Source organism: Scardinius erythrophthalmus (assembly GCF_964197995.2).
Source record: "Scardinius erythrophthalmus genome assembly, chromosome: 25".
NCBI lineage: Eukaryota > Metazoa > Chordata > Actinopteri > Cypriniformes > Leuciscidae > Scardinius > Scardinius erythrophthalmus.
The window spans coordinates 5254627-5282270 of NC_138245.1; the positions used below are offsets into that span (position 1 = coordinate 5254627).

Genomic DNA, 27644 nt, shown 5'->3' on the forward strand with positions numbered 1-27644 from the left:
TTTACAGCTTCTTTTTATTTGGCTTTTCTGGTACAAAACCCTGCGCGACTGACATTGATTACAATGGTAAGCACAATATACTGCACATGAAGTTAAAATGGGTCTCATGGAGTGAAACTTTCCCAAATCAAATCATGATCTCAGTTTTCCATTTCTGGCTGGAAAAAATGCAGCTTGCTAAAAAATGTCATGGGTTTAGGAACACCTACTTTTCTAACTCATCCTAGGACACTCATCTAATCTTCACGAAAATTTTCAGGCTTGTCCAATATTTTTTTAATAATAATAATATTATGTTTTATTTATATAGCGCCTTTCAAGTATCCAAGGACACTTACAAGAAAATACAGAAGTACAAGCAAAGTATTGTACAGCAGTCAAACATGTAAACATACAGCATGGCAGATAATGAAGTATTGAAATATCAGAAAGGGGAACCAATCAGTTGCAAAACTGTGATTAAATTAGTTTTTAAGGTCTGTCGTGATGAGACGGATGAGATTCTGAATGCCCAAAAGTTGACCGTTTTAACTTTGGTAAAACAAGCAGGTTGTCTGAACTAGATCTAAGAGTATGGGCAGGAGCGTAAGGCTGAATTAAGTCTTGAAGCTGAGGGTAGATATGAAGGTGCTAAACCATGACAGGCCTTATAAAGTAAGACAAGTAGTTGGAACTGAATGCAGTAGTTCAGTGTAGGTGGTGAAGGATTGGAGTGATGTGAGCAGATGTAAGGGCGTGAGCAGCAGAGTTTTGTAGCATTTGCAGGCGATTAAGGGCTTTAGCTGGAAGGCCACTAAATGACAATTTAATGATCTGGCCAAGAGGAAGCATATAAATTAAAAATAGTAGTGGACCAAGTACCGAACCTTGAGGTACACCACGGGAGATTGTGAAGAAGCAAGATTTGTGTTTGTTAATGCAAATGAATTGTCTATCCGAGAGATATGAAGTTAACCACTGAAGGAAAAAGGAGTGTTGAATGGCAGATCCAGGAGAACCAAGAGGCTGATGTCCATTGTCAGATCCCAGGAGAAGGTTCATGCAGGTTATGTTTATCCAAGTGAGACTGCAATTGTGTGACAACCATCTTTTAAGTACTTAAACTAAGAAGTTTTTGAGTAAATGAGTTGGAATTGGGTCATGTTGACAGGAAGAGGAGTTAGATTTAGGAATCAAATGTATTAGTATTTAAGGTTGAGAGCGGGTGGACAGACTGAGAAGGAGAAAAATCTGTAGGAACAGATGGGGGGAAAAGCTGGGTAGATATTGTCAATGTGATGTAGGAAAAAAGTTTCACAAGGCTCAATAGAGCCAATAATTATAAAAGATGATGGTTTGACAAGTTTGTTATTCTCAGAGAAAAGAGTCCTGGGTTTACACTTTGCTTCATTAATAACACTGAAAGGTAGTTAGAGCGTGTGAATAAGCAATAGCAAGTCGTTCAGTTCGCCTACCCTTAGCTTTATTGCTCTAAGTTCAGGGGTGAATCATGGGGAGGAATGATTTGAGGAGACAGTTCTTGTTTTTAATGGGGCAAGTTTCTCCAAGGCATTAGATATAGTGTCATTATATATTGAAATAATCTCATCGGGACAAGAGAGATTGAGAGAGAATGGCAGAGAGGAAGCAACAATAACAGTAGAGAATTTATAATTTTAATTTATAGATGTGCAATTTTTTCTGAGAAACCTGGAAAACATTAAATTTGATGAAGTTCTAGTCTTAGAGGGCACAATAACTTACAAATCTTGACAATTGTCCTCACTTTATCCACATTTTCCATCCGCTTGGAACCTGCTTGTTTTTGTCTCCGTTTATCAGACATATTTCCGCTAACAAAATTGCCATTTTAAAAATGACTGAATAAGATGAATGTTGAAACTGATAATCAAAAGTTGACTAACAATCAGAAGTTGGGTTAAAAACTATAATAGTTTAGTGTGTCCATTCTGAGACGGTGAAACAAGTTGAGAAACTTATTCACTAATTGAGAAATACATCATAAAATATGTGACTTTACAAGACTGGACAATCTATAGAGTTAAACCAACATACATGAAAGCATGAAGTTCAAAGTTTATCAATACATGTCTTCAGATGAGACATGACAAATAGCTGCTCGCCAAAACCATTTTGCAATGATTATGTTGCTCCATTACTAAACTAAATCATCTTTTGAGTGTTCGCCGCGTCTCCTTGCCGTTGCTTACAGAAGTTCCCCCCACACCAGGACTTGGTGTCGACCGGTTCCCATTTCCGCCACCCGCTCGTCCAGCCGGCTGTGGATTAGTGGAGTTTCCAGAGCTTTGAGAATTCACCCCATTTCCATTGGGAGTGTCATTACCTTCAAAGAATCAAGTCAAGAATATTGAATGAATATTTGAATACATTACATGAATATTTGGTAACATTTTAGTTTAGGGTCCAATTCTCACTATTAACTAGTTGCTTATTAGCATGCATATTACTAGGACATTGGCTGTTTACTAGTACTTATAAAGCACATATTAATGCCTTATTCTGCATGACCATATTCTACATCCCTTAATCCACCCAATACCTAAACTTTACAACTACCTTACTAACTGTTAAGCAGTAATTAGGAGTGTATTGAGGCAAAAGTCATAGTTAGTAGTCAATACTGAGAACTGGACCCAACTAGGATCCCGAAATGTGCTTTAATTCTTACAAAGGAAAAAAATCAAGGTAGTGGTTCACTGCAAAAAGCACTTTCCACACTATATAATTATACCTGCATTGGCTCCAGTGCTGCTGTTCAGGTTGCTCTGGTCATTCAGTCCCTGACCGGTAACAAGAAGAAAGTCAATTACCATGACCAGTGGTTAATTGTTTTTTTGCTTTTGTTTTTAATAGTGAATAGGTTCATTTTTTAAAAGGTCATATGATGCTTTTTAACGTTTTCCTTTCCCTTGTAAGATGTGGGGCACCATTGACTTCCATAGTATTTTCTTTTTTTAATGGTGCCCACAAATGTTTAGTTAGAAACACTGAGGCCTAAAACGCCTCGATCAAAGTCCAGATATTACTTCTGCAGATGTCTATATCACAGTGTGAAATATTAGCATAATGCCCGCCCAAAGGCATACGCAAAGAAAGGCGTCGAGGTTTCAGTGAATTGAAGTGTTTGGATGCAAAAGCGCTTTTGCTTTCAGAAGTTAATCAGAGGTTTAGATTTACTCATAAAATTCCAGAGCAATACAACCCAAAAGTTTGCTTGTGCACTGTGCATTTTACAGCGGACAGCTTTCTGAACCTCGAAGTCGTACTCTTGTCGTGCTTGCAAGTTCTGATTGATCGTCTTGATCATCCGCATTTCGAACTGATACGTTAAAACCGACACCATTTTTTTTAAACTGTGTTCATAATTGCTTTAGAAGCCTTGGAAGCTGGAGTTCGCGATTATGGTATTGCACCAATGCTACATTTTTCTATGTGAAAAGCGTTATACAAATAAATGTGAACAATTGAATTGAATGGTCAGGGGCATTACATTTCCGAAACTCGCTTCAGATGACCAATCACAATGCATTAGGTCAGCTGGCCAATCAGAGCACTTTTCGGAACACAATCAGTGAACTTCAGACAGACTGGAAACAGAATTGCTGCAAAAATGTACAGTATGTGAAAAATAATGTGTTGTTTGTTTTTTAACATTACAAGTACAAGTACATTCTAGTACACCCAATAAACAAATTAATATATTTTAAAACAGCATCATATGGCAAATCCACCGAAATAAATCTAGAAGACGTACCGTTTTATTCATCTGGGACAGATACTCTGGATTTGGCTCACTAAAGTTTGGCACCTCAGAATACACCATGCAGAATCTTACAAATTGGATACAAACACATTAATTTATTCACAATGATATATAATTTTTTTTTAATGCAATACAAACATTTTTTTTAAACCTTTTACCATGTCTTGGAGTATTGCAATAATATCATATTGTGAGTTTAGTATCGTGGTATGTATCGTATCGTTACACCCATCGCGCTGGAAAAAAATATTAATGATTAAATAAAATGAAATGGTTGATTAAAACTTACTCTCCAATCTTCTGTAGTTCACCTCCTCTTCCAGTGTACAGTGTCAAACAGCCTTTAAAAACTGAGGCGTAACTGCAGCAAAATACAAATATAGACAGTTCTGTAGACTGTAAAACATTTATGCTGGTATATGAAGAGTGATCTTTTACTGTACAATCAAGTATTTTGCACTATAATTGACTGTTCATTTGAGGTAGAACGACTGTCTTTTGAGCTTAGTCAGCATGTTAAAATGTCTGTTAAAAAGATGACTTTCTATGTGCATCACTGATATTAAACGCAGTCTCACCCTTTGGTAAGTCTGATGATGTCCCCAGCCTGAATGAGTCCACCGACTTCATCCCAAACCGAGATGCTGATGCTGCCCGTCTTGTCGGCCACTTTACACGTGCGCACCTCATGACCGTCTTTGGTCTTCGTCACTCGCCCTTGAAGAAGAGAAGATTCAGAGTTCAGATACTTTAGACTATTATTATAGCTGATAAATATGTATTATAGAAGGCCCGAACGGTGTATCGTAATAAACAACCGTTGGGGTTTAAGTGATAGAACACACTCCACCGCCCCTGTTTGTTTCATGTTCTTGTTTGTGGAAATTCATGAGCATACAATATTAAAGGTCCAATAAAGAGAAGCGTCTTTGCCTTCAGTTAGTGTTAATGCAACCTCATCGTTTTATAAGGTATTTTAATAAGCCCTATTTTATATAAGTGTATACAATACATATTTTAAAATGTTATCGCAAAATTGGTGCTGCCATAAAAATGGCCCATTTCAAAAATCACTACAACCTTTATTTTCTTCTTAACAGCTCCTAGTCATAGTGAAGCATTGACAATATTATTTTTGTAAAGTTTCTAGCATTTCAGAAAAAAAAACCCATTAAATATTTACCATCTGAATAACTGTTTTTTTTCTGTTTATTACAGTAAAGCTATAATCTGTATTGCATAACGTACAGTATCAAAGTATCATTACTTTGGTGTCAGTTAACTTACTTAAAAAAAACACATATTTGGGTTTTGGAAACAGTCAGTCAAGTGTGTCGAAACTTTTATATGACCGTATTTTGAATATGATAATAACACAGCACTAAAACTAGTATTGTTGGCTCCAGTATTATCAATTGTTTGTGGTTTTCCTGAAATGTGAAAGGTTAACGCAGAGTTAAATGATTGTGTGTTATGTTGTTTCACTGGCAGCATGTGATGTGTTGTTTGGACACCTGTTTCCAGCACGATGAAGATGACATTGAGATTCTTGAGTCCAGGTTTAATGTCCTTCACATGAGTCTCTGTGCTCATGATCAGTCTGCTTCTGCGCAAATCCTGCAAAACCTGATGCACACAACATGCCAGTCCACATCTGATGCATTTTACACTCAGTGTTTCATATCACATGCAAGACAATTATAATTAAAGATGCATGCATGCAAAGAACTTTTTGGCACACTAACTGTGATGAAGCATGCACGTGCGACACTGACAGCTGATCAACAATATTAAACACACCAGGAAACTAATGAAAACACTTACTGGTTAGCATTGAGCTACGGTTGCACGGACTCTTAAAGGTAGCCTACTGTTTCTCGTCATCTGCTACGCTTTGTGTGAACAATCCGGAATAGACTCCGGAATAGGCTCGTAATATGAATTAAGACGCTGAATGTTCTGACAGCTGTCAATCATCACAGTTTCTCTGGACAGTCAACTACCGTTTACAGAGGGGTTTTTTTTTTTAAACGTCATGACGCAATGCTTTCCGTACGTTATGACGTAGTTATCCGCACGTATTTATCCGACCTGCACAGAACAGAACATGAAAGTTGAATTATCTGGAATAGTTCAATGAAAATGGGTCAAAATTATGTGGAAATATTCAGCGTAATCCGGGACACAGCTGGTTTGTCCTTCTAGTAAACTATATGTAATGCGCATGCGTGTTAATCCACGTAATATAGATAATTATTTTGAATTTGACGCGTTGAAGGGTGTGATTTAATCCCATAACTTACATTTCTTAGCCGAGAGAATTTTCGACTTTTTAAAGGTAAGATTCATTCAAATAAATGTGTTGGATGCCTTTTAAAATAGTTGTTAGATGCATTCCCACACTGTCACACAATAAAGAGACCCTTTAAATTGTTGGAAAATTCAGATTGTGAATTAGATTTCTAATTAGAAGTGTCTTTAGTAACGAACGCCTCGGCGTTTATTTATTCATTTAAAAGATAATTGAAGTCTTCTTTAAATTAGTTTATTAAACGCATTCTTTGTTTTGATGTGGGCTGAATTTGAGATTAGCATTTGTTCAGTACTCAATTCTCACATAACTCTTAACAAAATATGTATGCTATTAAATCCATTTTTATTTGCTTGTTTTGGTCATCTACCGTGGCTGAACAGTAACTTTCAGTCTGTTATAAATACTATAGCTCATAATCACTCACTTGTGGAAATAATGATAGTTTTTCAGCACTATAATCAAACACATTTTTTATAAATAAACATGCACCTGGTTTCTAATTAGGGGCACATTTATCAAATTATTTCTACAGTATCTTTATAGGTATGTACATCCATATATTCATCATGCATTTTGACCTCTCTCTCCGTCCTCATTTCTCAGGTTAAGAGAGACGTAGGACAAACAAAATGGCCACAGAATCTGATTTAGTAAATGAGATTAACCCTGTTGACTTCATTCAGCTACTGGAGTGCTTAGAATGTAAGTGTCTTTCATAAACATTATGGGACTCAATCTTCATTTCCTTTATTGACTCACAAATGACAGAATAATAACAACCCTAGTGGGAAAAAAAGTATACTACAAAGCCATTAACATTGATATTTACTGACAAATCGCTTGACCCTTAAAATTTGACATCTGTGCACACAATGCACATTTCTTAAAGGAGAACTCCGGTCAATTTTAACATTGAGCTCATTTTTTTGTAAATTTGGAGTGCTGTCAGTACAGAGAACAACGTCAAAAATCGGTGTTGCCTACACTGTGTTATCCTCTTTTTAAAATTTGCACCCTGTTGACTTCAATGGGGCAAGTTTTAAACCTGATTTTAGCCTCTTAACATCCTTTATGTGTCATTACAAGTGCCCAGCTAATGTGAGTGATTCCTTCAGAGTGATCACGGGTCAATCTGACTGCAGTAGATGTGAAAGATATGAATAAAAATGATGTTATTTCAGCCAGCGCACATACCTGTGTTTTCTTCCTGTTTTCGGTCGAAGTCCATAGTAATCGATTGTCGAGTTCACACGCATAGGTTTAGTTACCTATGATCACGCGCGTGAACTCGACAATCGATTACTATGGACTTCGACCGAAAACAGGATGTAAACACAGGTATTTGCGCTGGCTTAAATAACATCATTTTTATTCATATCTTTCACATCTACTGCAGTCAGATTCACCCGTGTTCACTCTGAAGGAATCACTCACATTAGCTGGGCACTTGTAATGACACAACAAGGATGTTAAGAGGCTAAAAGCAGGTTTAAAACGTGCCCCATTGAAGTCAACAGGGTGCAACTTTTAAAAAGAGGATAACACGGTGTAGGCAACACCGATTTTTGTCCTTGTTCTCTGTATTGACAGCACTCCAAATTTACAAAAAAATGAGCTCAATGTTAAAATTGACCGGAGTTCTCCTTTAATATTAAGTCTAAAATCTGCTTTAATATCACTATTAGTGAAAATAGTACAATCTCTGTATAGGCTAATATCTTTAAATGCAAGATATTTAAAGTGTACCTAAAGTATACTTCAAATATAAAAAGCACAATCAAATATACTTAAGTAAATTTTTAGTTGGACTATTTCCAGATAACTAAAGTGCATTAAGTACAAAATTAGTTGTTCCAATTTAGCAGACTTTTAAGTACATAAATATATAAATCTATTAAATGTTTTTCAAATTAGTTTTGGTATATTTATTTTTCACTAGGGAAGATAAATCATGGAACAGAATATTATAAGTTAAATGTCTGAGAAAAGGTTTACATTTTTACAGTTTGAAATCTTTTTGTTTTAAATTTCCTAGATAGCAGGATAAAGGCGAAAGATGCGATGAAGGATTTTCATGCCGGTGGAAAGCTGGTCCATCACAGGTTTGGAGATGTAAGCTGAACTCTTTCTACTGGCTCCTACCGTAGTTCATTTCTCCATAAATGATGGAATCATCTCAGTTTCAAAAATATTATGTGAAATGTCAAGGTGACTTTTTTATGTGTTGGTTACATTTATAACTTAGAAACTGTGTTCATGGGATAGTTCAGCCAAAAATAATGTCATCATTAAAGGGTTAGTTCACCAACTTCACCCAAAAATGTAAATTCTGTCATTAATTACTCACCCTCATGTCGTTCCAAACCCGTAAGACTTTCGTTCATCTTCAGAACACAAATGAAGATCTTTTTGAGGAAATCTGAGAGATTTCTGTCCTTCCATTGATAGCAACGCAACTACCACTTTAACACTTCAAAAAGTTCATAAAGAGATCGTAAAACCAATCCATTATGAATTTAACAGTTTAGCCCAAAATTTCTGAAGAGACACAATCATTTTATATGATGAACAGGTATATATGGCTTATGGGTTAGTAGAATAAGTTGACATGTAGGTGTAAAGTTACTTATAGTTGTACGGCCTGCTCAATCGGTCCAACGACAGTTTCCGATAAATAACCGTTACTAAACTGAGCGTAAACTTATGGTGTTATGGACTTAACGTAATCTACTAGAATCAGTAATTTCAGAGCAAGTCAGAATGAATCCAAATGTAACAATTTATTATTAGTCAGGTAAATGTATCAATTACATAATCAATTCAAAGATAATCAATACAATAACATCAAATGCTCAGAGATAAAGAATGAAAGATGTACCTGACTCAGGAAATACATAATGCTGAGTGTCTGAACGACACTCAGCGTTATGGGCTGATCTCTGAAGACATTTCTTTATATACTCAGCTCAGACCAAGACCAAACGTTCCCCAATGTGAGGAATGAACTTACAATAGGAATTTGCATTGACTAGAGTTCTAGACACAGGGAGTTCACACCTTGTCGAGGAACAGGAGGTAGTTTGGAGGAAGGACCCTGGGAAAAGTGCACACCCAATATGCAAAGTAGCTCTAAACCCTTAATACCATTTGCTTTACTTCTGTGGAGATGAGACCGTTGTACCAGTCGCACTGAGACATTTTAAATGATACCAAACATGGCTGTTAATTCACTTATATTGACATAGAACATTATAATTTTTATATAATCTTTCTAAGTGAAGAGAAGAACGTGTAAAGGGAATGAAGTATGGGGTTAGAATTGTTGCATTATTCCAAATAAATAGATTGAGATTCACAAACAAATGATCAAATTCACAAATAAATAGATTGAGATCCACAAATAAATGTAAAGAGTTTCACAAAAATGTATAAAACTCACAAATAAATAAAATGAGATTTGCAAAAAAAAAAAATATATATATATATATATTTACAAATGTGTTTTATGTCACAAACACAACTCTGCCTGGCATTTATTTGTGAACCGCTTTCTGTGCATTTGTAAATCCCCTCACGCATCTGTGGATTTTGAAACACTTCTAGCATCGACATGCAGAAAAATCCACAAATAAGTGGATTTTTTTTTATCACATTCTATCTTTGTTTTCCCCACTGAAGCACATAGATGCAACAGGATTTTCTCTATTCCTCAAGAATTATCTCGAGGTTGATGATTTTCCAGCTGATATCTGCCAGCGTCTCTACTGGTATTTCCAAAGATCTGAGCGGTCTGGTCCTGACAGCAAAGATGGTGAGCTGCTGATTCATTTTTCAGAAGTCATTCTACAGAACTTCAGTAAACGTTTCAAAACACACTTGTCTGTTGTCTCTCCGACCTGTTCGCATACAATCCATGTGAGAGATCAAACACAGTGTTTATATTTATGTGATAAATGCACAAGATTTAATGAAAGTTTTTACAGGTTTAATGTTAGTATTAATCTAAACTACCATATAAATAAAGAATAGAATGTATAACGACATTCCACATAATGCCTGATTTAGGCCTACATTATTTTACTTCATATGCACTTTTTAATATTTGGAGTGAATGTAATCACTGACAGTGTTATTTTAAATAGAAAAAATTGCAAAAACAGTATTACAACATGGGAAATATTATAATTGTTAAACATTAGTTAAAAACAATAGTATTTTCCATTTAAAATGTACAATATATAATCAGTGCAAGCATCTCACAAACTCAATTCTGTATTTTCAGCGAAGCAGAATTGCCTTGTGCATGGACTGCGATTAATTTCAGTATTTATGGACAAAAATATTTACAGTTATTGTACTGCTACTGTCACTAACATTAAATTGCACAAGTACATAATGACTTTTTGTGGGTTTTCACTGCAAAACAACACACAAATGCCACAAATATCAACAGTTTTTTTTTTAAAGCTGCAGGAATATAGTCATTTTTGAGCTATTAATAATCAGAAATCCTGTGAAAAATCCTGGTGGGACTGTTAAAGGCTGTATAATAAAATGTAACTAACCACACACTAATGTATTAACTTTAACTGTAAGTATTAAAATGCACACTGGCTATTACTGGCTATTACTATAGCATTACATTGATATTCAGTGTTATTTGTTCTGCTCTTTCAGGTGGTGTCTCTCTTAAAGCTGTATTGTGTTACTTTTCCATATTGGAGGATGGAAATCCACGAGACAAACTAGAGTGTAAGACATTCATCGAATTTATAGTGATCTCTAGCAGATAATATCACTAATACTATGTACTAATACTATATAAAGTGCGAAATGGTTTTAATATTTTTTTAAATATTTTGAATGATGATTTAAACTTGCCATTTGTTTTTAAGTGTAATTAAATGCAGTGTATATGCTAAGTACTTATCAATTATATGATACTTTTTTGGCAGACACCTTCAAATTGTATGATAAAGATGACAATGGACTTCTTGATAGCAAGGTAACAACGGGAGTACATGAGATTTTGACATTTCCTTCATTTAATGCTACCCTCTTGTCTTGAGTGTGATGTATTTCCTGTTGTAGCTTACTTAGGTTAAAATTAGCCTGTTAAAATAAAATATGTTTATTTAATTCTTGTTTTCTTGTTTTTTTTTTTGTTGAATAGGAAGTTGACAAAATTGTTACACAGATGATGCAAGCTGCCGAATACCTCGGATGGGATGTGACAGAACTAAAGCCGGTGAGTTCATATGTACAAATAACTCTTTCAGAAGGTATAATTGGAGAAATTACATTTGCTTTTTCCAAGTTAGCATGGAAGCTTGTTGCTGACACAGGATAAAAAAAAAACATTAAAAAGGTAATAGTGACTTTTTATCTCACAATTCAGACTTTAATCTTGCAACTGAGTTAATATCTCACAAATCTGAGAAATATAGAGATATAAAGAGATATGAACTCGCAATTCTGACTATTTCTCACAATGCCACGTTTATTACTCGCAATTCAGATTTTTTTTCTCAGAATTATGAGATATAAACTCACAATTGCAAGTTTATGTTTGAAAAAGTTTGAATTGTGAGATTAGAAGTCGGAAACAAGCTTCCATAAGTTTGTATTAAAAATATTTTTCAACAGGCACAGATTTTCTGCTTTTAAAGGACCACTGAAGTAGGAGTGTTCGATTCAGTCGACTCCGACTCCCGACTCCATTTACTTACACAAATAATACAAGATGGCAGTCGTTACACACTTAATCCATTTATTTTTTCCCCGACACAAAGCCTTAAAATCCCCTGACTAACACAACACACTTTTTAGTGTGACTGTCCAATTTAGTGATGACTTGATGAGTAGCTATCAACGTTGCTACCTAGCTGTTGCTGATACCTAATTTTTACAGCAGGAAAAGTCACGAAAAACAGCAGTCAAATATACTGACAGAATAAAATCTTTAATTCATCTTATTATAATGATCAGGTGATGGCGCTAAACGCACATCAGGGATGGTCTGCAGTGCCTCTTCTGAGCCGCTGTTTGCACACATTAAATTGAGGATGAAAGAAAGTGAGGTTTTGTAGTACTTCTTCAAAATGAAAATCCGTACTCGTTCAGGTCAAAGGTGAGGCTGAGTGAGGTTAGTAGCCCTACATATAAGCCTCATTATTTCCTAGCCAGGCTTATAACCATAGATGGGTAAGATGGGCTAGAACTAATACATGGCAGTATATTTTAGGCTAATGAAAATACAAGTACATTGTTCCTTTTTCTAGGTACTTCAAGACATGCTGAAAGCCATGGACGTGGACGGCAGTGGCACTGTAACCCTCCGAGAGTGGATACAAGGGGGCTTGAACAACATTCCTCTACTGGTTCTGCTTGGATTAAAGGTAAACAGCCTTTGTCAGAATGTACATGTAATCATCAGGAAGGTCATTTGGTGTGGAATTGATTACATGAGATGTTTTTAACACTATCTACAGGTAGCTGAAAAGGACGGCCAGCATGTCTGGCGACTGAAGAACTTCAACAGGCCCACATATTGCTTTGTCTGTCAGAAGATGATGTTGGGTCTGCGAAAACAGGGCTTGTCTTGCAATTGTGAGTTTCTCAATGATAACCTTTTTTAATTCATGGGCAAGCTTTATACCTATTCTTGTCTCTTTAAACATACATTTAGGGCAAGATTTACTAAACAGGGCAAATTAGCGTGAGAGAGAGAAACTCTGATCTACTGACGACACACAAATGAAAGAACACAGACGCAGCCGGATCATTTCCATAATGAGCAACACAATCTACTAGATGCACAAATTAGCATCTAGTTTAAAACATGATTTTTTAGACAGTAAATAATAGTGCAAATACTAGTAAATTAACGAGCACAATCCTTAGTAAATCACCTTACATGATTAATTCAAATACTCTCCTCCCATAAATTTAGCGTCTGAAAGCGAAACTCCTACAAATGCATATGCGATAAGGTCAGCCACAACAATAACCCTGTCCACGAATTTTCAGCGCTAATTTTTCACTGCGTGTCTTTAGTAAATCCTGACAGTAGTTTTTAACGGCAAAAGAGGGTTTGTGTTGACGCAAGCTGTTAGTAAATCCGGCCCTTAGTATTCAGCGGATAGATGCTTGAATACCCTTGTGAAAAAGAAGTGTGCTTAACTGTATTGAATGTTGTGTATGTCAGATTTATTAGTATGTAGTATATTTAAAAAAACTGTACTCGCAGATAATATAATATTAATAAAACAAAAGGCCACTTAAGTGTACTGAAAGAGAATTTAACTTTTATGACTGTTTATTAATCTTAGCACAATTAAGTACACTTTAAAAAGTGCGCTTTGTAATAATGTCAAATTTTAAAGTACATTTTGAATCATGTTTTAATTTTTTTAACACTAGTGTGTTATTCAGTATTACATTTTAAATTTACATATTTTAAATGTACTAAATTGCAACTTCATTAAAAATGTGTAAATAAAAAAAACTTAAATAGATGACATTCAAGTTCAATAATGACATTCATGTATATTTTAGTTAACCACAAATGCTTGTCAGTAAATTCAGTAGTGCATTTTAATTTCTTAATTTCCATATCTCAAAGACAATAGAAGTCATTACGAAAATACATGTAATTATGTCCTACTTAAGTTGGTCAAAAAACACTTTCAAGTTCAGCTAAATTAATTTAAAATGTAAGCCAACAATTTAAACTAAACTACGTTTTTATTTAATTCCAAATAACATGCAATTAAATGTCCATTACATTCAGTTCACGTTCAAGTATGTTATGTCTTTAATAAGAACTCCTAAAGTGTACTTCTTTTTCATTACACTGAATATGTACAGCCTTAAATATTCAGAATAGGTACACCCGGATTTCTAGCGTTTTTGTAAATGCTCTTGCCTGTGGGTATTTTGTAATATAATGACATTGTCAGTGTTTCCCCTCTTCTTTTATTGATTTCTAGTTTGCAAGTACACCGTCCACAGCAGCTGCGCCAACAAAAACCACACACCATGCGTCAGGACCTTTGTCAGGTCCAAAACAGAGATAGGGGTGAGAGATGATTCATTTACCATTGATTTACCATTACATTATGTTCTGCTTTAAGAAACATTAACTTTCTGCTTTAAGTAACATTTAACACAATGCTTGGCCTGTGAATTACTGTTTTCCCCCCTTTGCCAGTGTTCAGTTCATGACTGGATCAGTGCTGACTGTGAGTCCAACAAATGTGAGATTTGCCACAAAAAGATCAAGATACTCACAGGAAAGAGTTGTGCATGGTGTCACCGCATGGTGAGCGCTGATTTCTTTATCCACATACATTTACATTTAATCGTTTAGCAGGTCTTTTATCCAAAGCGACTTACAATACAAGCAATCAAACCAACAAGTGCCGTGACAAGTCCCAGTTAGTCTAGCACACAGTACAATTATTATTATTATTAATAATAATATATACAATGATACGAACATGTCACAATATTCCTCATTTAAATAATTAATACGCAGAATAAAGGGGCGGGGCCTGGTTGAGTTAGTTAGTAGTGTGTTAAACTGACGGTTATGGTAAGGGGCGGGACATTTCCCAAACACACTCGAAGCGCTCGACCAATCACAACACACTGCTCCAGCCGACCAATCAGAGCACAGTGTGCTTTTCAGAAGGAGGAGCTTCATAGAGATAGGAACTAAACAGAGCGTTACTGACAGACTGGGAAGAGAGGAGCCGCAACAATGGAGAATATGGGGGAAATAATCAACATTTAAGCAGGAAAACCTGTTCTAGTAGAGCACAAAACAACATCAAGAGTTTGAAAAAGGGCATAATATGACTTTAATTTATTTAGCTGGTTGTTTTATTTAGACAGATCTGTTCCTGTATATGCTAATGTTTTCTGTTTTTGCTGCTGATGATGAACGTAGCGCCACAGTGACTGTGCTCCTCTGGGCTCGTCTCACTGTGACTGTGAGCAATTACAGCATCACATCCTTCCACCATGGGCCATATGTGCTGTAAGCAAGAGCTAGAACTATATAAAACCATTATTAAGTGTTGTTGCTATATAAGGCACTTTGGCTATATTTATAAAAGCATTTTATATACAATAAGTAGAACTTTTGTTTCTCTCATGATCAATTATAGATGGATCAAGCTGACACTATTTCGGGGAGCAGTCTGGGAGAACATTACCTGGTAAACATAAACTCAGATGGACACTTTTTGCAGGCAAGTAGGTCTACATTTAAACCAATCTTGACTCCAAATAATGTAATTAAATGTTTTGTGATACAGAATGTTTGATTAAATGTATGTATGTGCTTTCTCTATCTTTATGAAGATATTTCCTGTGAAGGACACACACCCTCTCTTGGTGTTTGTAAACCCAAAGAGTGGCGGAAAACAAGGAAAGAGGTTATATTCTGATATTAATTTAAAATATTATGCTTTTAATATTATGTGAGACTGGAAGAGTTTGGTTCGTGTTGTTCATGCGGAGAAGACGCTGTTTTCTGCTGACAGAGCAAATCCACTTTGATGAGATTGATCCGGTAAAACCGACGCCATCGTTACTGTTCGTATCACTGAGCATCAAGAGCTGAGGAAGATCCGGAGCTGAAATTCAGATATGATAATGAGCGTTTCGTTTCTGACACGGTCAACCAATCACAACACACTAGGGCATTTGACCAATCAGAGCAGAGCAGCTCTCAGAGAGGCGGGGTTTAGAGAGACTGAATCCTTGATCGAACCGTTTCAGACACTGAGAGAAAAGAGCTGATGCTGCAGTGAATATTATGAGGAAATTAAAGAGTTTTTTACCTTTGATGCATGCAAACCTGTTGTAGGAGACTCTATGACATTTTGAAGAACTATTTGTTAAAATAATTACTGCTGGCTAGTCTGGCTATCACCAGACCAAGCTCAATCTTTTAAGATTGAACAATAGAACATTAGTCTGGAGAGTCTGCTAGTCTGAGAGGTTAAAAGGAATTGGATTGACGGTCGTGCGAGAGCCAATAGCGCGCCAGGTGGATAAGCCAGTTTGTGATTGGTCCCCGCAGATTTGTAACCGAAGCAGGATAGAAAAATGGACAGATTTCCAGCCTGAGCTGCAGGGCGAAATCACATCGGTTTACCCAGTCTAACTGCTGGCTGTTTTGTCTCCTAAAATGATTAAGACGAAAACACTTTTTTTACATTTACCTAATAAGCACATTTAAAATGACTTGCTTAATGACATTATCTGGTTTGTTGCAGGGTGTTGAGAAAGTTTCAGTACCTCCTGAACCCACGACAGGTTTACAGTCTTGACAATGGAGGACCAAATCCAGGGTATGGTTTTATAAATAGAGCAGACTAACACACCTTTACAAAGCAGCATGAAACAAACTCATATGTGTGTGTATTCGTTTCAGGCTCCAGCTCTTTCAAAATCTTCATAAATACAGAGTCCTGGTCTGTGGAGGAGACGGCACTGTTGGCTGGATTTTAGATGCTATTGGTGAGAAACATGAACTCATACACAAATCGAAAGATTTGTCATAGTATTCACACAATTTTATTTAATCATATAGTATTTAGTTACCCATTTATTTACCCAGCTTTTTTATTGTAATTTATTAAGAATATAATGTCACTCTCCAGTCATTGAATTTAAGAAAACAATCAAAATTACACTTATCCATTGTTTTAGGCTTTAAGGTTTTTACATGTTTTCATTTTTAGCTACTTTGCTTCTATGTAACCTCTCATTTTGTTTGATAAAATTACATGTGAAAAAGTATTTAAAATATTTTGACACAATTATTACCTGAAACTAATATTTTAGAGCTGGGCAGTCATAATTAGAAAAAAAATATTTTCATAAAATGAATAAAAATGCCCATGGAGTTTATTTATTTATATGGCTTTTTCCATGTCTAGAATTCACTCTATCATATTTAGTACACAAATTTCTAATGATCAATATTATTGAACCTTTTTTAGCAAGTAAAAAGCCTTTTAGTGTAATTGTTAAAACTGTCTACCTTCAGGTTGTGGTTCACGTACTGATTTTTATAAAGTAAACGTAATAACTTTTTTATTGTTAGTAATATTTAAAGATGAACACTTACTGGACTGAATAATCCTGCCCTGTCATTTAAAAAAAAAAAAATGATGTTAAAATGCGAGCATCAAATATGATCCATCAGGCTTTCGAGGAAGGTTTATTTGTTCATCTCTCAATCATCATTTTATTGCATTGCATTATATGTTTTAAAACTACAGAGCTTTGATCATAAAACTAAGCATTTAAATAACATCTTAGTAAGACTTATTATTGGAGATATAGAGTGACGACTGATATTTATATGCATTTTGTGTAAGTAGTCTGCTGTACTGTTATAAAGACCACATTACAAGCTATCAGAATTTCATACTTTTTGCCATATAAATATCAGCATCTGCACCAAATTGAATATTTTTGCTCAGTTTAGGCCTTTATATATAATTTAGATGTTTTTTTCGTCAGAGTATGAGCTCCGTATTCTCACTATATCATATTATATGAGCCATAAAAGCCTGATGTATCAAATATGATACTCAACAAAAAACAAATAATATGTATATAACAATTCATTTTATTTTTTTAATAAATATTTTGTCTAAGGCTGCATTTACACTGCAGGTCTTGATGCCCAAGTCTGATTTGTTGACTATATCTATATGACCCATATTTGATATCTGCATTTACACTACACTTGGTGAAACAACCCAGGTGGATGTACTGACGCGGAAAAGCCTAGGCCGAAAAGTAAGTAAAATGGCGCGATTCGCAATGGATGCAGATAAAATGATAATACAAGCTTTTGCTTTCCGCAAAACATTGAGTTGAGACTTCAACTCCATTGCGCCATTGAAGAGAGTCATGTGATCATGAGTTGACGTCATTTGCCACTGTCGCTTTTTCAATGATGTACGACTCGCATTGACGGGAATATCCAATCTGTCATGGCAGACGCAAATACGCGTATTCGATTCGAGGCCTGAAACCGATCTGAGAATATCGGAATCCATGTGCTTTTTTCCTGCTTACACGTTCATGGGTTTCACTATATTGCCAAAAGTATTGGGACACCCCTCCAAATCATTGAATTCAGGTGTTCAATCACTTCCATGGCCACAGTTGTATATAGGCTACCTCATATATCCAGGTTTTTCAAGACAGTGGGAGCCCTGGTTCTTCAAAGAAAATCATTATGTAATAACTGGATCGTCCAGTGAAAAGACAGACCCTCATGATCATCTGCCTCCACGTTTGAGAGCCACGTCCACATCTCAACATCCAATCAACCGATTCATAGACCCAAGTCCTCGTTCTACACTTTTTCTTTTTCAATAATCGGATACACTCGGATGTATGTCACAGTACAGAAGAAATTATCTGTCTTTCATCATGACTTTAACAGAATACAGTCTCATAAATGCTACACAAAACAAAAAGTGTTATTTCTCAGTACTTATTACTGTTATTATCTTCATAGACCGTTTTTTTTCCCCTCCTCAGATAAAGCTGATATGGTGATTCGTCCTCCAGTTGCAGTCCTTCCTCTAGGAACCGGGAATGATCTGGCTCGATGTCTGCACTGGGGAGGAGGTGGGTCATTCAGGGATATTTACACTTACATACAGGAGGTGAAGGCAGTTTAATGTTACTGTGAGCGGGTTTCTCATTCATTGCGTGGTTGCTGCAACCTGTCATGCAATTGACTTGAGTTCTTACTACTAATAATAACATGTTTACGTTAAATAGATAGTTTTAGCAAGTGCGATGTGCATACAAATATATGTAAAAAACAGTCAAATCAAACAATATAACAAGAAACACTCCACTATATACAAACTACAGACACAGTATCCCAGCTCACAATCACATGCTCTACGAATGTTTTGTTAACATTCCCATTAAGTTATAAAAATGTTGTTTCTGAATGTTCTCTGATTATTTAAAACTCACATTTATTAAAATGTTTTAAAAACACCTTTTCTTGGTAACATTCCATTTTATAATTTTGCAAACATTATGGAAACATTTCAAAGTGTTCAGAGAACATTTAAAAGTAACCCATGTTCTCAGAACTTTGACTAACATTGTTGAAAGGTTCTCTCAAAGTAACATTAATAGAATGTTCGTTTAAATTTATGAGGCCGGTTGCATAAACTGCTAGCTAAGGCTAGTCTTACAAGTTAGTCATAAAAGAAATTTGGTTCATAACTTTAAGTCAGTTACATAAAAATGTAGATTGGTTTAATTTGATTGATTGCCCCTAACTAACTGCTGGTTGGTCAGACTAGTTCTTAAGACACAGTCTTTATGTAATGGTGTAACGGTGTAATGTTTATGCAACTGGTTCCTGGTCTTGAATAACGAGAGGGGGAACCTTATTCATACATTATTTATAGAACTTTTTTTTCTGAAAAGCTCATCTTAATTGACTTATTTTTTTTTTTTTACAGGGAAAGTGCTCATTGATAAACAGAAACGTCTTATTTAGACAGACCTAGACAACCTAAACTTAAAATAATAACACAAGATCATAAATGTAACACTTAAAATACAATACAATCAAGGAGAAACACAAAAACTCTAACATTTTTTTTTAAATGTTACTACTTGTTTCAGAACATTCAATAGAAACGTTCCCATAATGTTTGCAGAATGACAAAGTTGAATGTTCCGTTATCGTTCAGATAACTATGAGAAAACTTTTTAAATAATAAAAAAAACTGATCATTTTGAACATTTAAGGAAATAATGTTTTCACAACTTAAAGGGCACCTATTATGCCCCTTTTTAGAAGATGTAATATTGGTCTTGGGTGTCCCCGGAATGCATTTGTGAAGTTTCAGCACAAAATACCCCACAGTTAATTTATTATAACCATTTGAAAATGTCATTTTTGGGGCCTGTTTTAAAAAGAGCTGTTTTGGCGTCTACCACTTTAAATGTAAATGAGCTGCATATCCCCGCCCTGCTGCTGGACCTAGATGATGAAGAGAGTCTGGCACAGAATAAACACGAAAGAGAATGGACTAAACGTCTCGGAATGGTTATTTGATACATTTATGTACTTACAAAGTTTTAATCGCGTCCCCTTTGCCATTATGGATGTGCAACACACACACATACTCACACACACACACACGAACTGTGATAACGTTCGCGCAATTTTTTGAACCTGCACACACACACACACACACACACACACTACTGTGATAACGTTTGCTAAGGACAAACGATTTATTTATTTATTTCTTAAGGGGACGGAGATAGACGTTTATATAGCCTACTGTCTATGGAGATAGAGCAGACCTTAATTTATTTACATTTGTAAATGCTGCAAAAAAATGCCTAACTTGCGTGACATAAAACTGTCTGACGTTGTTTTTTGAGACATCCTATGACGACGACAATAAATAGCTTTAGACGCATTTGTTGTTGAACTGGCTGACATCGATTGAAATGACTATTTGCTCATAAATCACAAAATACACTTACTTTTTCTAGAGGTGACGTTGGATCGCGAACAGTAGGCAACGATCCACACTTGAGGATTAACTTTGACCCTCGTTCACTAAACAGTCAGTCAGAAAATGAATCTCGTATTTAGGAAGTTTAAGTGGCGCCTTTTCTTCATAAATAAAATCCATCCGCTGCGTTTTCAGTGGCTCTGATGTCAGTGGAGACTAGTATGTCCATTCTTACATCCCACAACAGAACACCTACACTTCTTAGGAGACATTACCGGCTGTCGAGGATGCAGATCACCGAGGGCGGGGTCTATGCCAAAACCAGATGTCAATCAAATCACGTCGATGGGGCTTAGCTCATTTCTACGTCACAGTGAGGGAAATCTAGAACAGGGTGTTCTGAGACAGTGCTTATAATTTATTGAGATAGTAAAAAAACTACTGGGTGGATTTTTATCTTTCTAGGGTGGTTTTGCTCACACACTGCCAACACACATTTATGTTCAAACACCATGTAAAAGTGAATTTTGCATAATAGGTGCCCTTTAATGGGAACATTTGCGGAACGTTCTTGGAATATATTTTTGTTAGCTGGGAACAAGTATAACATTTAAATAAACAGATAAATGTCCAACAAGCAAAAAAAAAAATCCACAAACAATATATAAATAATGTTTTTTTGCTAATATTTTGAGAACATTATTAAAGACAAGATAACTTTGAACAAACGCTCTATGAACGTTACTGGAAGAACGTTTGTTAATAGCTTCCTAGAACGTTAGACAAAGTTCTGAGAACATTCCCTGTCAGCTGAGATAGTAACCAAACAGATTTTTCAACATTTTCAATCCACAAGACAGATTGAGTGCAAGGGTGAAGATAAAATGCTCATACAAGCGGTCACTGAGGTTGGCACAAATGAGTTTTTGGAACGGTTTGGCTTTGAATCGTCTGCCTGAAGGTAGAAGTCTGTGTTCATAATTCAAGGCATCTGTTGTTCTTTCCTGTGTTGGATTAAACAGGATATGAAGGCAGTGATCTGACAGAAATCCTTAAGCAGATTGAGGAGAGCACATTAGTGCTGATGGATCGCTGGAGTTTGCGAGTCATTCAAGCTGATGTGGCAGACGAGGGCGACCCAGTGCCCAATGACATCATCAACAACTATTTCTCTATCGGTGTGGTGAGCGCCAAGAATCTGGACTAGGGGTGTAACAATATATCGTGTCACAATATATCGTAATACAAAAATGCAACAATATGTATCGTGGATAGTGACAATCAGTATAGTGTACAGTTCACCCAAAATGAAAATTACTGTGTGAGAAAAAAATCAAGTTTTCAGTTTTAGTGTCAGTACTAAATTAAACTACTTTTTATATATATATATATATATATATATATATATATATATATATATATGTGTGTGTAATAATGCAATCGGGGAATATTTGTGGTTCCTGATAATGCCAAATGCCTGATGTTACCTGTAAAAAGTGGCCTACATTATTTTAAATATATCTAGTCAGTGACAGAGTTCAAGAATATTTATCAAAAATAATTCTGTATTTTCAGCTTCAGAATCATAAATATTTGTCATATATCTATTTGTCTTAAATCATATATATGTCTCTATTGTCCTGTGAATTGGGTTTCCAGCACCAAGTCCAGGCCTATTCATTTACACCCACAATGTAATACCAAATTTTGCATTTTAATCAACAGTACATTATTTGTTAACCTTTTATCATATCTCATGGAGTATCGCAATAATATGGTATCATCAGTATTGCGATATATATTGAATCGTGACATGAGGGTATCATCACACCCCAGGTCTTGACTGAATGTTTTATTTTCCTCTTGACAAATGATGGAGCTAAGAAGCTCCTTTAATGATGCATCTGTATTTCTGTAATTGTCAGTTATATTGTATTTGTGTCAGTAATTTTCCAGTGTGATGTTCCCTCAACAGGACGCATCTATAGCTCACCAGTTTCATGTGATGAGAGAGAAGGATCCACAGAAGTTCAACAGCAGGTCAAGATCTGAAATGTGTTCAGTCACAGTCAGTAACTTGTGCTGTGTTTTTAACTAGATAATAGGGGTGCACGATATATCGAATCAATATCGTTATCGCGATATCACGTTGCTCGATATCATATCGAAATTCTCGCGATATTTATGCGATATTTTGTTTATGATGCGTCCCGCCCGACATGCACCGTTGCATTCCCCCCGACTGATTTCCTGGTTCTACTTCTCCATAAACATGAAATCAAGGAGAGGGTTAACTTTTCATGCTACAGATTTCCAACAGTGGTCAGAAAGAACAGGGGAGACACTTTGTTTCACTTCTCCCCTACCACACAGTCCCCACAACACACACACTTGCCGGCTCGACGCACACACCAGCGCGCAAGTATAAACATCAGGCCACCTGGCCACTTCATGCGTTATCACAGATCGGATAGCTATCTAATTTATCAAAACGATTCCTTTTACACCTGTTCACATAAATGTGTTTTTTGCAAAATGGATATAAATCCGATCTTCAGTTGCCGCGCTATATACAGATTTAATGGAGTTCACGTCACCGAACACAGCTATGAGCTGCATTTTATAGATCATCAGCTAAAATGTAAAAATCAAATACCGCAATAATAGAGAACGGCAACAGCCCTGGTAAGATAATTTCACTTCTTTACTTTGAATGAAGATACTTGTGTTTAAAGCGTCTGCAACTTACTTTCACTTTGATTTGCGATAGTTTGCGCGTTGGCTTGACCGGTAGATGCTCAGCTGCTCATGCGGTGATGCGTGTTGCAGACGTAGCGTCGTCATATCTGGCCATAACATGACATGTAGCCTATAACACATTCTCACACGTTTATTTTTTTAGTGTTTTTGGGAGGAGTACATTTTACATATGTGGTTTCAACAACCAGATGGATTAACACTTCGTCCAGTTTCGTCTGGAATGCAGCCCAGATCTCCTCCTGATGTGGTTTCAGCGATCAGATTCAAATCCGTCTCGAATGCGCTCAATAAACCTTATGTTGTAAGAAAACTTGTTTTATTTGTTATGAATCTATTTTGATGCCTTTTCCCATATGTTTAAAAATTTCGAAATTAATATCGATATCGCAATATTCATTATCGATATCGCAATATCACTTTTTGTCAATATCGTGCACCCCTACTAGATAATTTGTGCATTTATTACTTAGTTCAGTTATACATTTTTCTATGTTATGCCCTGAAAGAGCCAGAAATAAGCTGTGGTATTTTCAACTCGCAACATCTGAGACCGTTTCAGCTTCCTGCAGGAATCTCAAGGAATGTCTTAGCATTGAGGTAAATGTTGCTAAAAATCCTTTAGCTAATTTAGTGTTCCGGGTCAAAAATGACCCGTCTTTTAAATTGCTTGTAAATCTGTCATTATGCCATTTTATCACCAAATACTGGATTCAATCTTTTTATCATCTTGTTTTCTTTCAATTAGCACAGGTTTTGTATTTCTTTCTGGAACTGACTGATCGTAGGCCTCGTTGATCTGAGCTTATGCACTTCAGTGTTTGAGTGAAAAAAGGTCACTCAAGTTTGTTAATCAAAAAAAAAAAAAAACACTGAAATGCAAAAACTCAGATCAATGAGGCCTACGATCATTCAGCTCGAAAAAGAAATACAAAACTTGCTAATTGAAAGAAAACAAGTACGGTAGGTAAAAAGACTGAATCCATTATTTGGCAACGAAATAGCATAATGAGAGATTTAAATGCATTTTTTTTTTATGTCTGGTCATTTTTAACAAGGTTGAGGAAGAAACAAACAGCCAAAAAAACCACATAAATTATCAAACATATTTTGGGAAGTTGTTATACCATGTGTGAGCAAAGTCAGTCAGTTTTAGTCAAATGCAATAACATTAACTAGCATTTTCGGGAAAAGGAAAATCCTTTCTGGGTCATAATGACCAGAACACAAACAATTAATAGCAGTTCATACACTTTGATATTATTATATTTTATGTATCTCGCTGTCACTGTTTCAAAATGAGTTTAATGATTCTCTGTCGCTGTAGTGTTGTGGTGTTCCTGTCGATCTGAGCAGACTCTCATTGGAGGGTGTTGCTGTCCTGAACATTCCCAGCATGCACGGCGGTTCAAACCTGTGGGGAGAAACAAAGAGTGTTGAGAAACTGAAAAAGTGGCAAGAGGTCACTGTTGATCCTGATGCTCTTGAGATGTGCTCACAGGGTAAGCAAATGCTTATTACAGTAAAAAAAAAAATCAGTGTCAATTCTAAGGTTAGATGCTTACTTAAAGTGGCCCTATTATGCTATTTTAAAGATTCCTAGTTTTGTTTTGGAGTCTCCTACAACAGGTTTACATGCATCCAAGATCAAAAACTATTTAATTTTCTCATAATCTCCACTGCAGCATCAGCTCTTTTCTCTCAGTGTCTGAAACGGTTCGATCAAGGATTCGGTCTCTCTAAACCCCGCCTTTCTGAGAGCTGCTCTGCTCTGATTGGTCAGACGGCTCAGTCTGTTGTGATTGGTTGACCGTGTCAGAAACTAAACGCTCATTATCATATCTGAATTTCAGCTCTGGATCTTCCTCAGCTCTTGATGCTCAGTGATACGAACAGTAACGATGGCGTCGGTTTTGCCGTATCAATCTCATCAAAGTGGATTTGCTTTGTCAGCAGAAAACAGCGTCTTCTCCGCACGAATAACACGAACCAAACTCTTCCAGTCTCACATACAACTACAGAGTTTGAGGCTCAAAGTAGACGTTGTTCACGGCAGCCAATGAAGAACATAGACTGGCATTATGCAAATCTGTTACAAACCTACGCAGATTCAGCAGGAAGTGAGACTGGAAATACTGACGACTCGTTAAAATATCTAGGTTATTTATGTTGACAGTACTGCAGGCCTGAATATCATTTCTTATCAAATTTTTTCTTAATTTTTCCATATATTTTATAACATTTTCACAACTGTCAAACAAGACACAGAACTTATGCGAAATATTTCAACATTTCAATATACAACATTCCCAAATGAAAAATCATCAGGAAGTTGTTTCTATAAGACTTATAAGACTTATATTTCTATAAGAGTGGTTGTGAAATAAATGGACCAATGTGACTTCAGCTGAAAAGGAAAGGCGTTACAGAGCAAGTTATTACATTTTCAAGAAAGAATAACATTTTCTTGGACATAGAAATAAACCAATGAGTTCAGGAATGTGTGTTAATAAAATCAATTTTGGTTTCTAATATAATTCATGGTTGTGTTTGTCGATGATGCCCTTCTTGGCAAAATCATCAGTTTTGACAAGGTCTTCCATACTAAATGCTGTTTATGCTTGTAGACATGAATGATAAACTCCTAGAGGTTGTTGGGTTGGAGAGTGTGGTGGAAATGGGTCAGATTTACACAGGCTTGAAGAGTAAAGCGCACCGTCTGGTTCAGGCTGCTCACGTCACGATCAGGTGAGGAAACCACATCATATTTCATCAGATGTGTTTTACCATATACTGTACATTTGACCACCCATTTGAATAAGCAATTTTATTTAAATATTATTCACAACATATCTTTCCTGTAGAACGTATAAAACTCTGCCCATGCAGATTGATGGAGAGCCGTGGATGCAGCCTGCATGTACGGTAAGTGTGCTCTTCGGAAGACCTATAAAAACACATTTTCATGCATTAAGGTTATTATTCTTCCTAAATAACATCAGTATTTTCTGTCTGTCTGTCTGTAGATTCACATCACACACAAAAATCAGGCTAATATGTTGATGGCTCCTTCTAAAACACTGGGATGCTTCCTCAAGTAAAACGGAAGCTTGAAGATCATATCACTGAAGATAAAGATGTGAAGAAGGAAAATATATTTTAGAGCATTATACTATAATATTTATATAAGAATAATTTATTTTCTTGCCTTCATTACACTAGGCTTGTGTTTGGCTTTAGTGCTAATTTGGTTGGCACATAAATGATGTATTTTCTATTAGTTAAGAATACTAAGTATGTCTAATACAGAAATAATACTACATCTTGCAAAATGGGATTATGATTATGTGATTGGTAATGCTTTACAACAAGGCTGTATTATGCAATCAAGCATTTCCCATCATGCTTTTTTGGGCTCCAGAACATGGTTGGGAACCACTGGTTCTAACAGCCTTCATGTATTATTTTCTAAAATGTTTGATCTTGAAACTCTGATGTCTTTAGGTGTGTTAATTACAGTATGTGTGAACATTTCCAAACTCGTGATCTCTCTATGGGATATGTGATCTAAAATACATGTCTACATTAAAGTAAAAATCGATGGAAACGCATCTTTCGGATGGAATTAAATAACTTGTATTTTTGGTGTCTTGTTCACTATATATTTTTTCATATTCATATAATTTTTTTTAAGCAATTATGTACACCGAGTGAACGAGACGGAGGGAAGTTAGCAAGGGAAGGGCATAAAAAAGTGGACGACAACCCTGACCATGGCACTGCCACAATACTTTTTTGATTTTAGACAGTCGTGTTGTAATGTAGCCATTCAGTTTTGAGTCAGTTGCACAATTTCACCTCTGGATATCAGTAAAGCTCCACGGAAATCTCAACATGAGAACATCATTGAAATTCTGTCTTGTTCTGTCCAACTCTATTTTTTCACCCAGTCGCTTTTGGTATTTAGTCTTGTTACAGGTTCTGGTTCTGTTACATAATTAATTTTTAAACATGCAATATTTACATTTTATTAAGGGGAAATCAGGGTTTTCACAAGTGCAATATCATATTCTCAGTAAGTGGTCAAACATCCATACAGTTCCTCATGGGCATTAAGTTGTTCATTAGCCTTTATTTTTTTATTTTTTTATATATATTTTTAATAAAACTTGGCTTGTTTTTCAGAAATAAACAATCTTTAATAAAGTGCGACAACTTCATCTTAACAGCATCATTTATAGGCTCC

General features: G+C 35.8%; 2 protein-coding genes across 3 annotated transcripts; one reads left to right on the forward strand and one right to left on the reverse strand.

The window, feature by feature from the left end:
* Window positions 1-1633: 1633 nt before the first annotated feature.
* On the reverse strand, window positions 1634-6001 carry nabp2 (nucleic acid binding protein 2). 2 transcript variants are annotated; one of them, XM_081357222.1, is made up of 7 exons: window positions 5609-6001; window positions 5299-5410; window positions 4363-4501; window positions 4074-4145; window positions 3776-3851; window positions 2753-2801; window positions 1634-2344 (listed from the first exon to the last, which is right to left on the reverse strand). In XM_081357222.1, the coding sequence occupies exons 2-7, from the start codon at window positions 5375-5377 to the stop codon at window positions 2169-2171; spliced, it is 591 nt and encodes a 196-aa protein (XP_081213348.1). In that variant the 5' UTR covers window positions 5378-5410; window positions 5609-6001; the 3' UTR covers window positions 1634-2168. The 2 variants fall into 2 exon arrangements, with proteins under 2 accessions (XP_081213348.1, XP_081213349.1); XM_081357223.1 differs by lacking the exon at window positions 5299-5410 and having other exon boundaries at window positions 5609-5829.
* Window positions 6002-6727: 726 nt separating this feature from the next.
* On the forward strand, window positions 6728-26499 carry dgkab (diacylglycerol kinase, alpha b; the record flags this gene model as incomplete). The annotated part of the gene is made up of 23 exons (XM_081357036.1): window positions 6728-6800; window positions 8134-8210; window positions 9777-9909; window positions 10776-10850; window positions 11054-11103; window positions 11272-11346; window positions 12380-12496; window positions 12590-12707; window positions 14090-14178; window positions 14311-14421; window positions 15052-15141; window positions 15272-15355; window positions 15468-15541; window positions 16388-16462; window positions 16546-16631; window positions 18678-18767; window positions 21664-21824; window positions 22617-22681; window positions 23908-23998; window positions 24726-24900; window positions 26026-26146; window positions 26263-26323; window positions 26425-26499. The coding sequence occupies 23 exons, from the start codon at window positions 6728-6730 to the stop codon at window positions 26497-26499; spliced, it is 2166 nt and encodes a 721-aa protein (XP_081213162.1).
* Window positions 26500-27644: the final 1145 nt, after the last annotated feature.

Excerpts from the sequence above, each read along its gene's own strand:
- nabp2 (XM_081357222.1), bottom strand. The coding sequence starts at position 5,377 with ATGAGCACAGAGACTCATGTGAAGGACATTAAACCTGGACTCAAGAAT. Across the intron at positions 2,802-3,775 it reads TGTCCCAGATGAATAAAACG|GGACTGAATGACCAGAGCAA; the intron begins GTACGTCTTCTA and ends GTTACCGGTCAG. Across the intron at positions 2,345-2,752 it reads CAGCACTGGAGCCAATGCAG|GTAATGACACTCCCAATGGA; the intron begins GTATAATTATAT and ends GATTCTTTGAAG.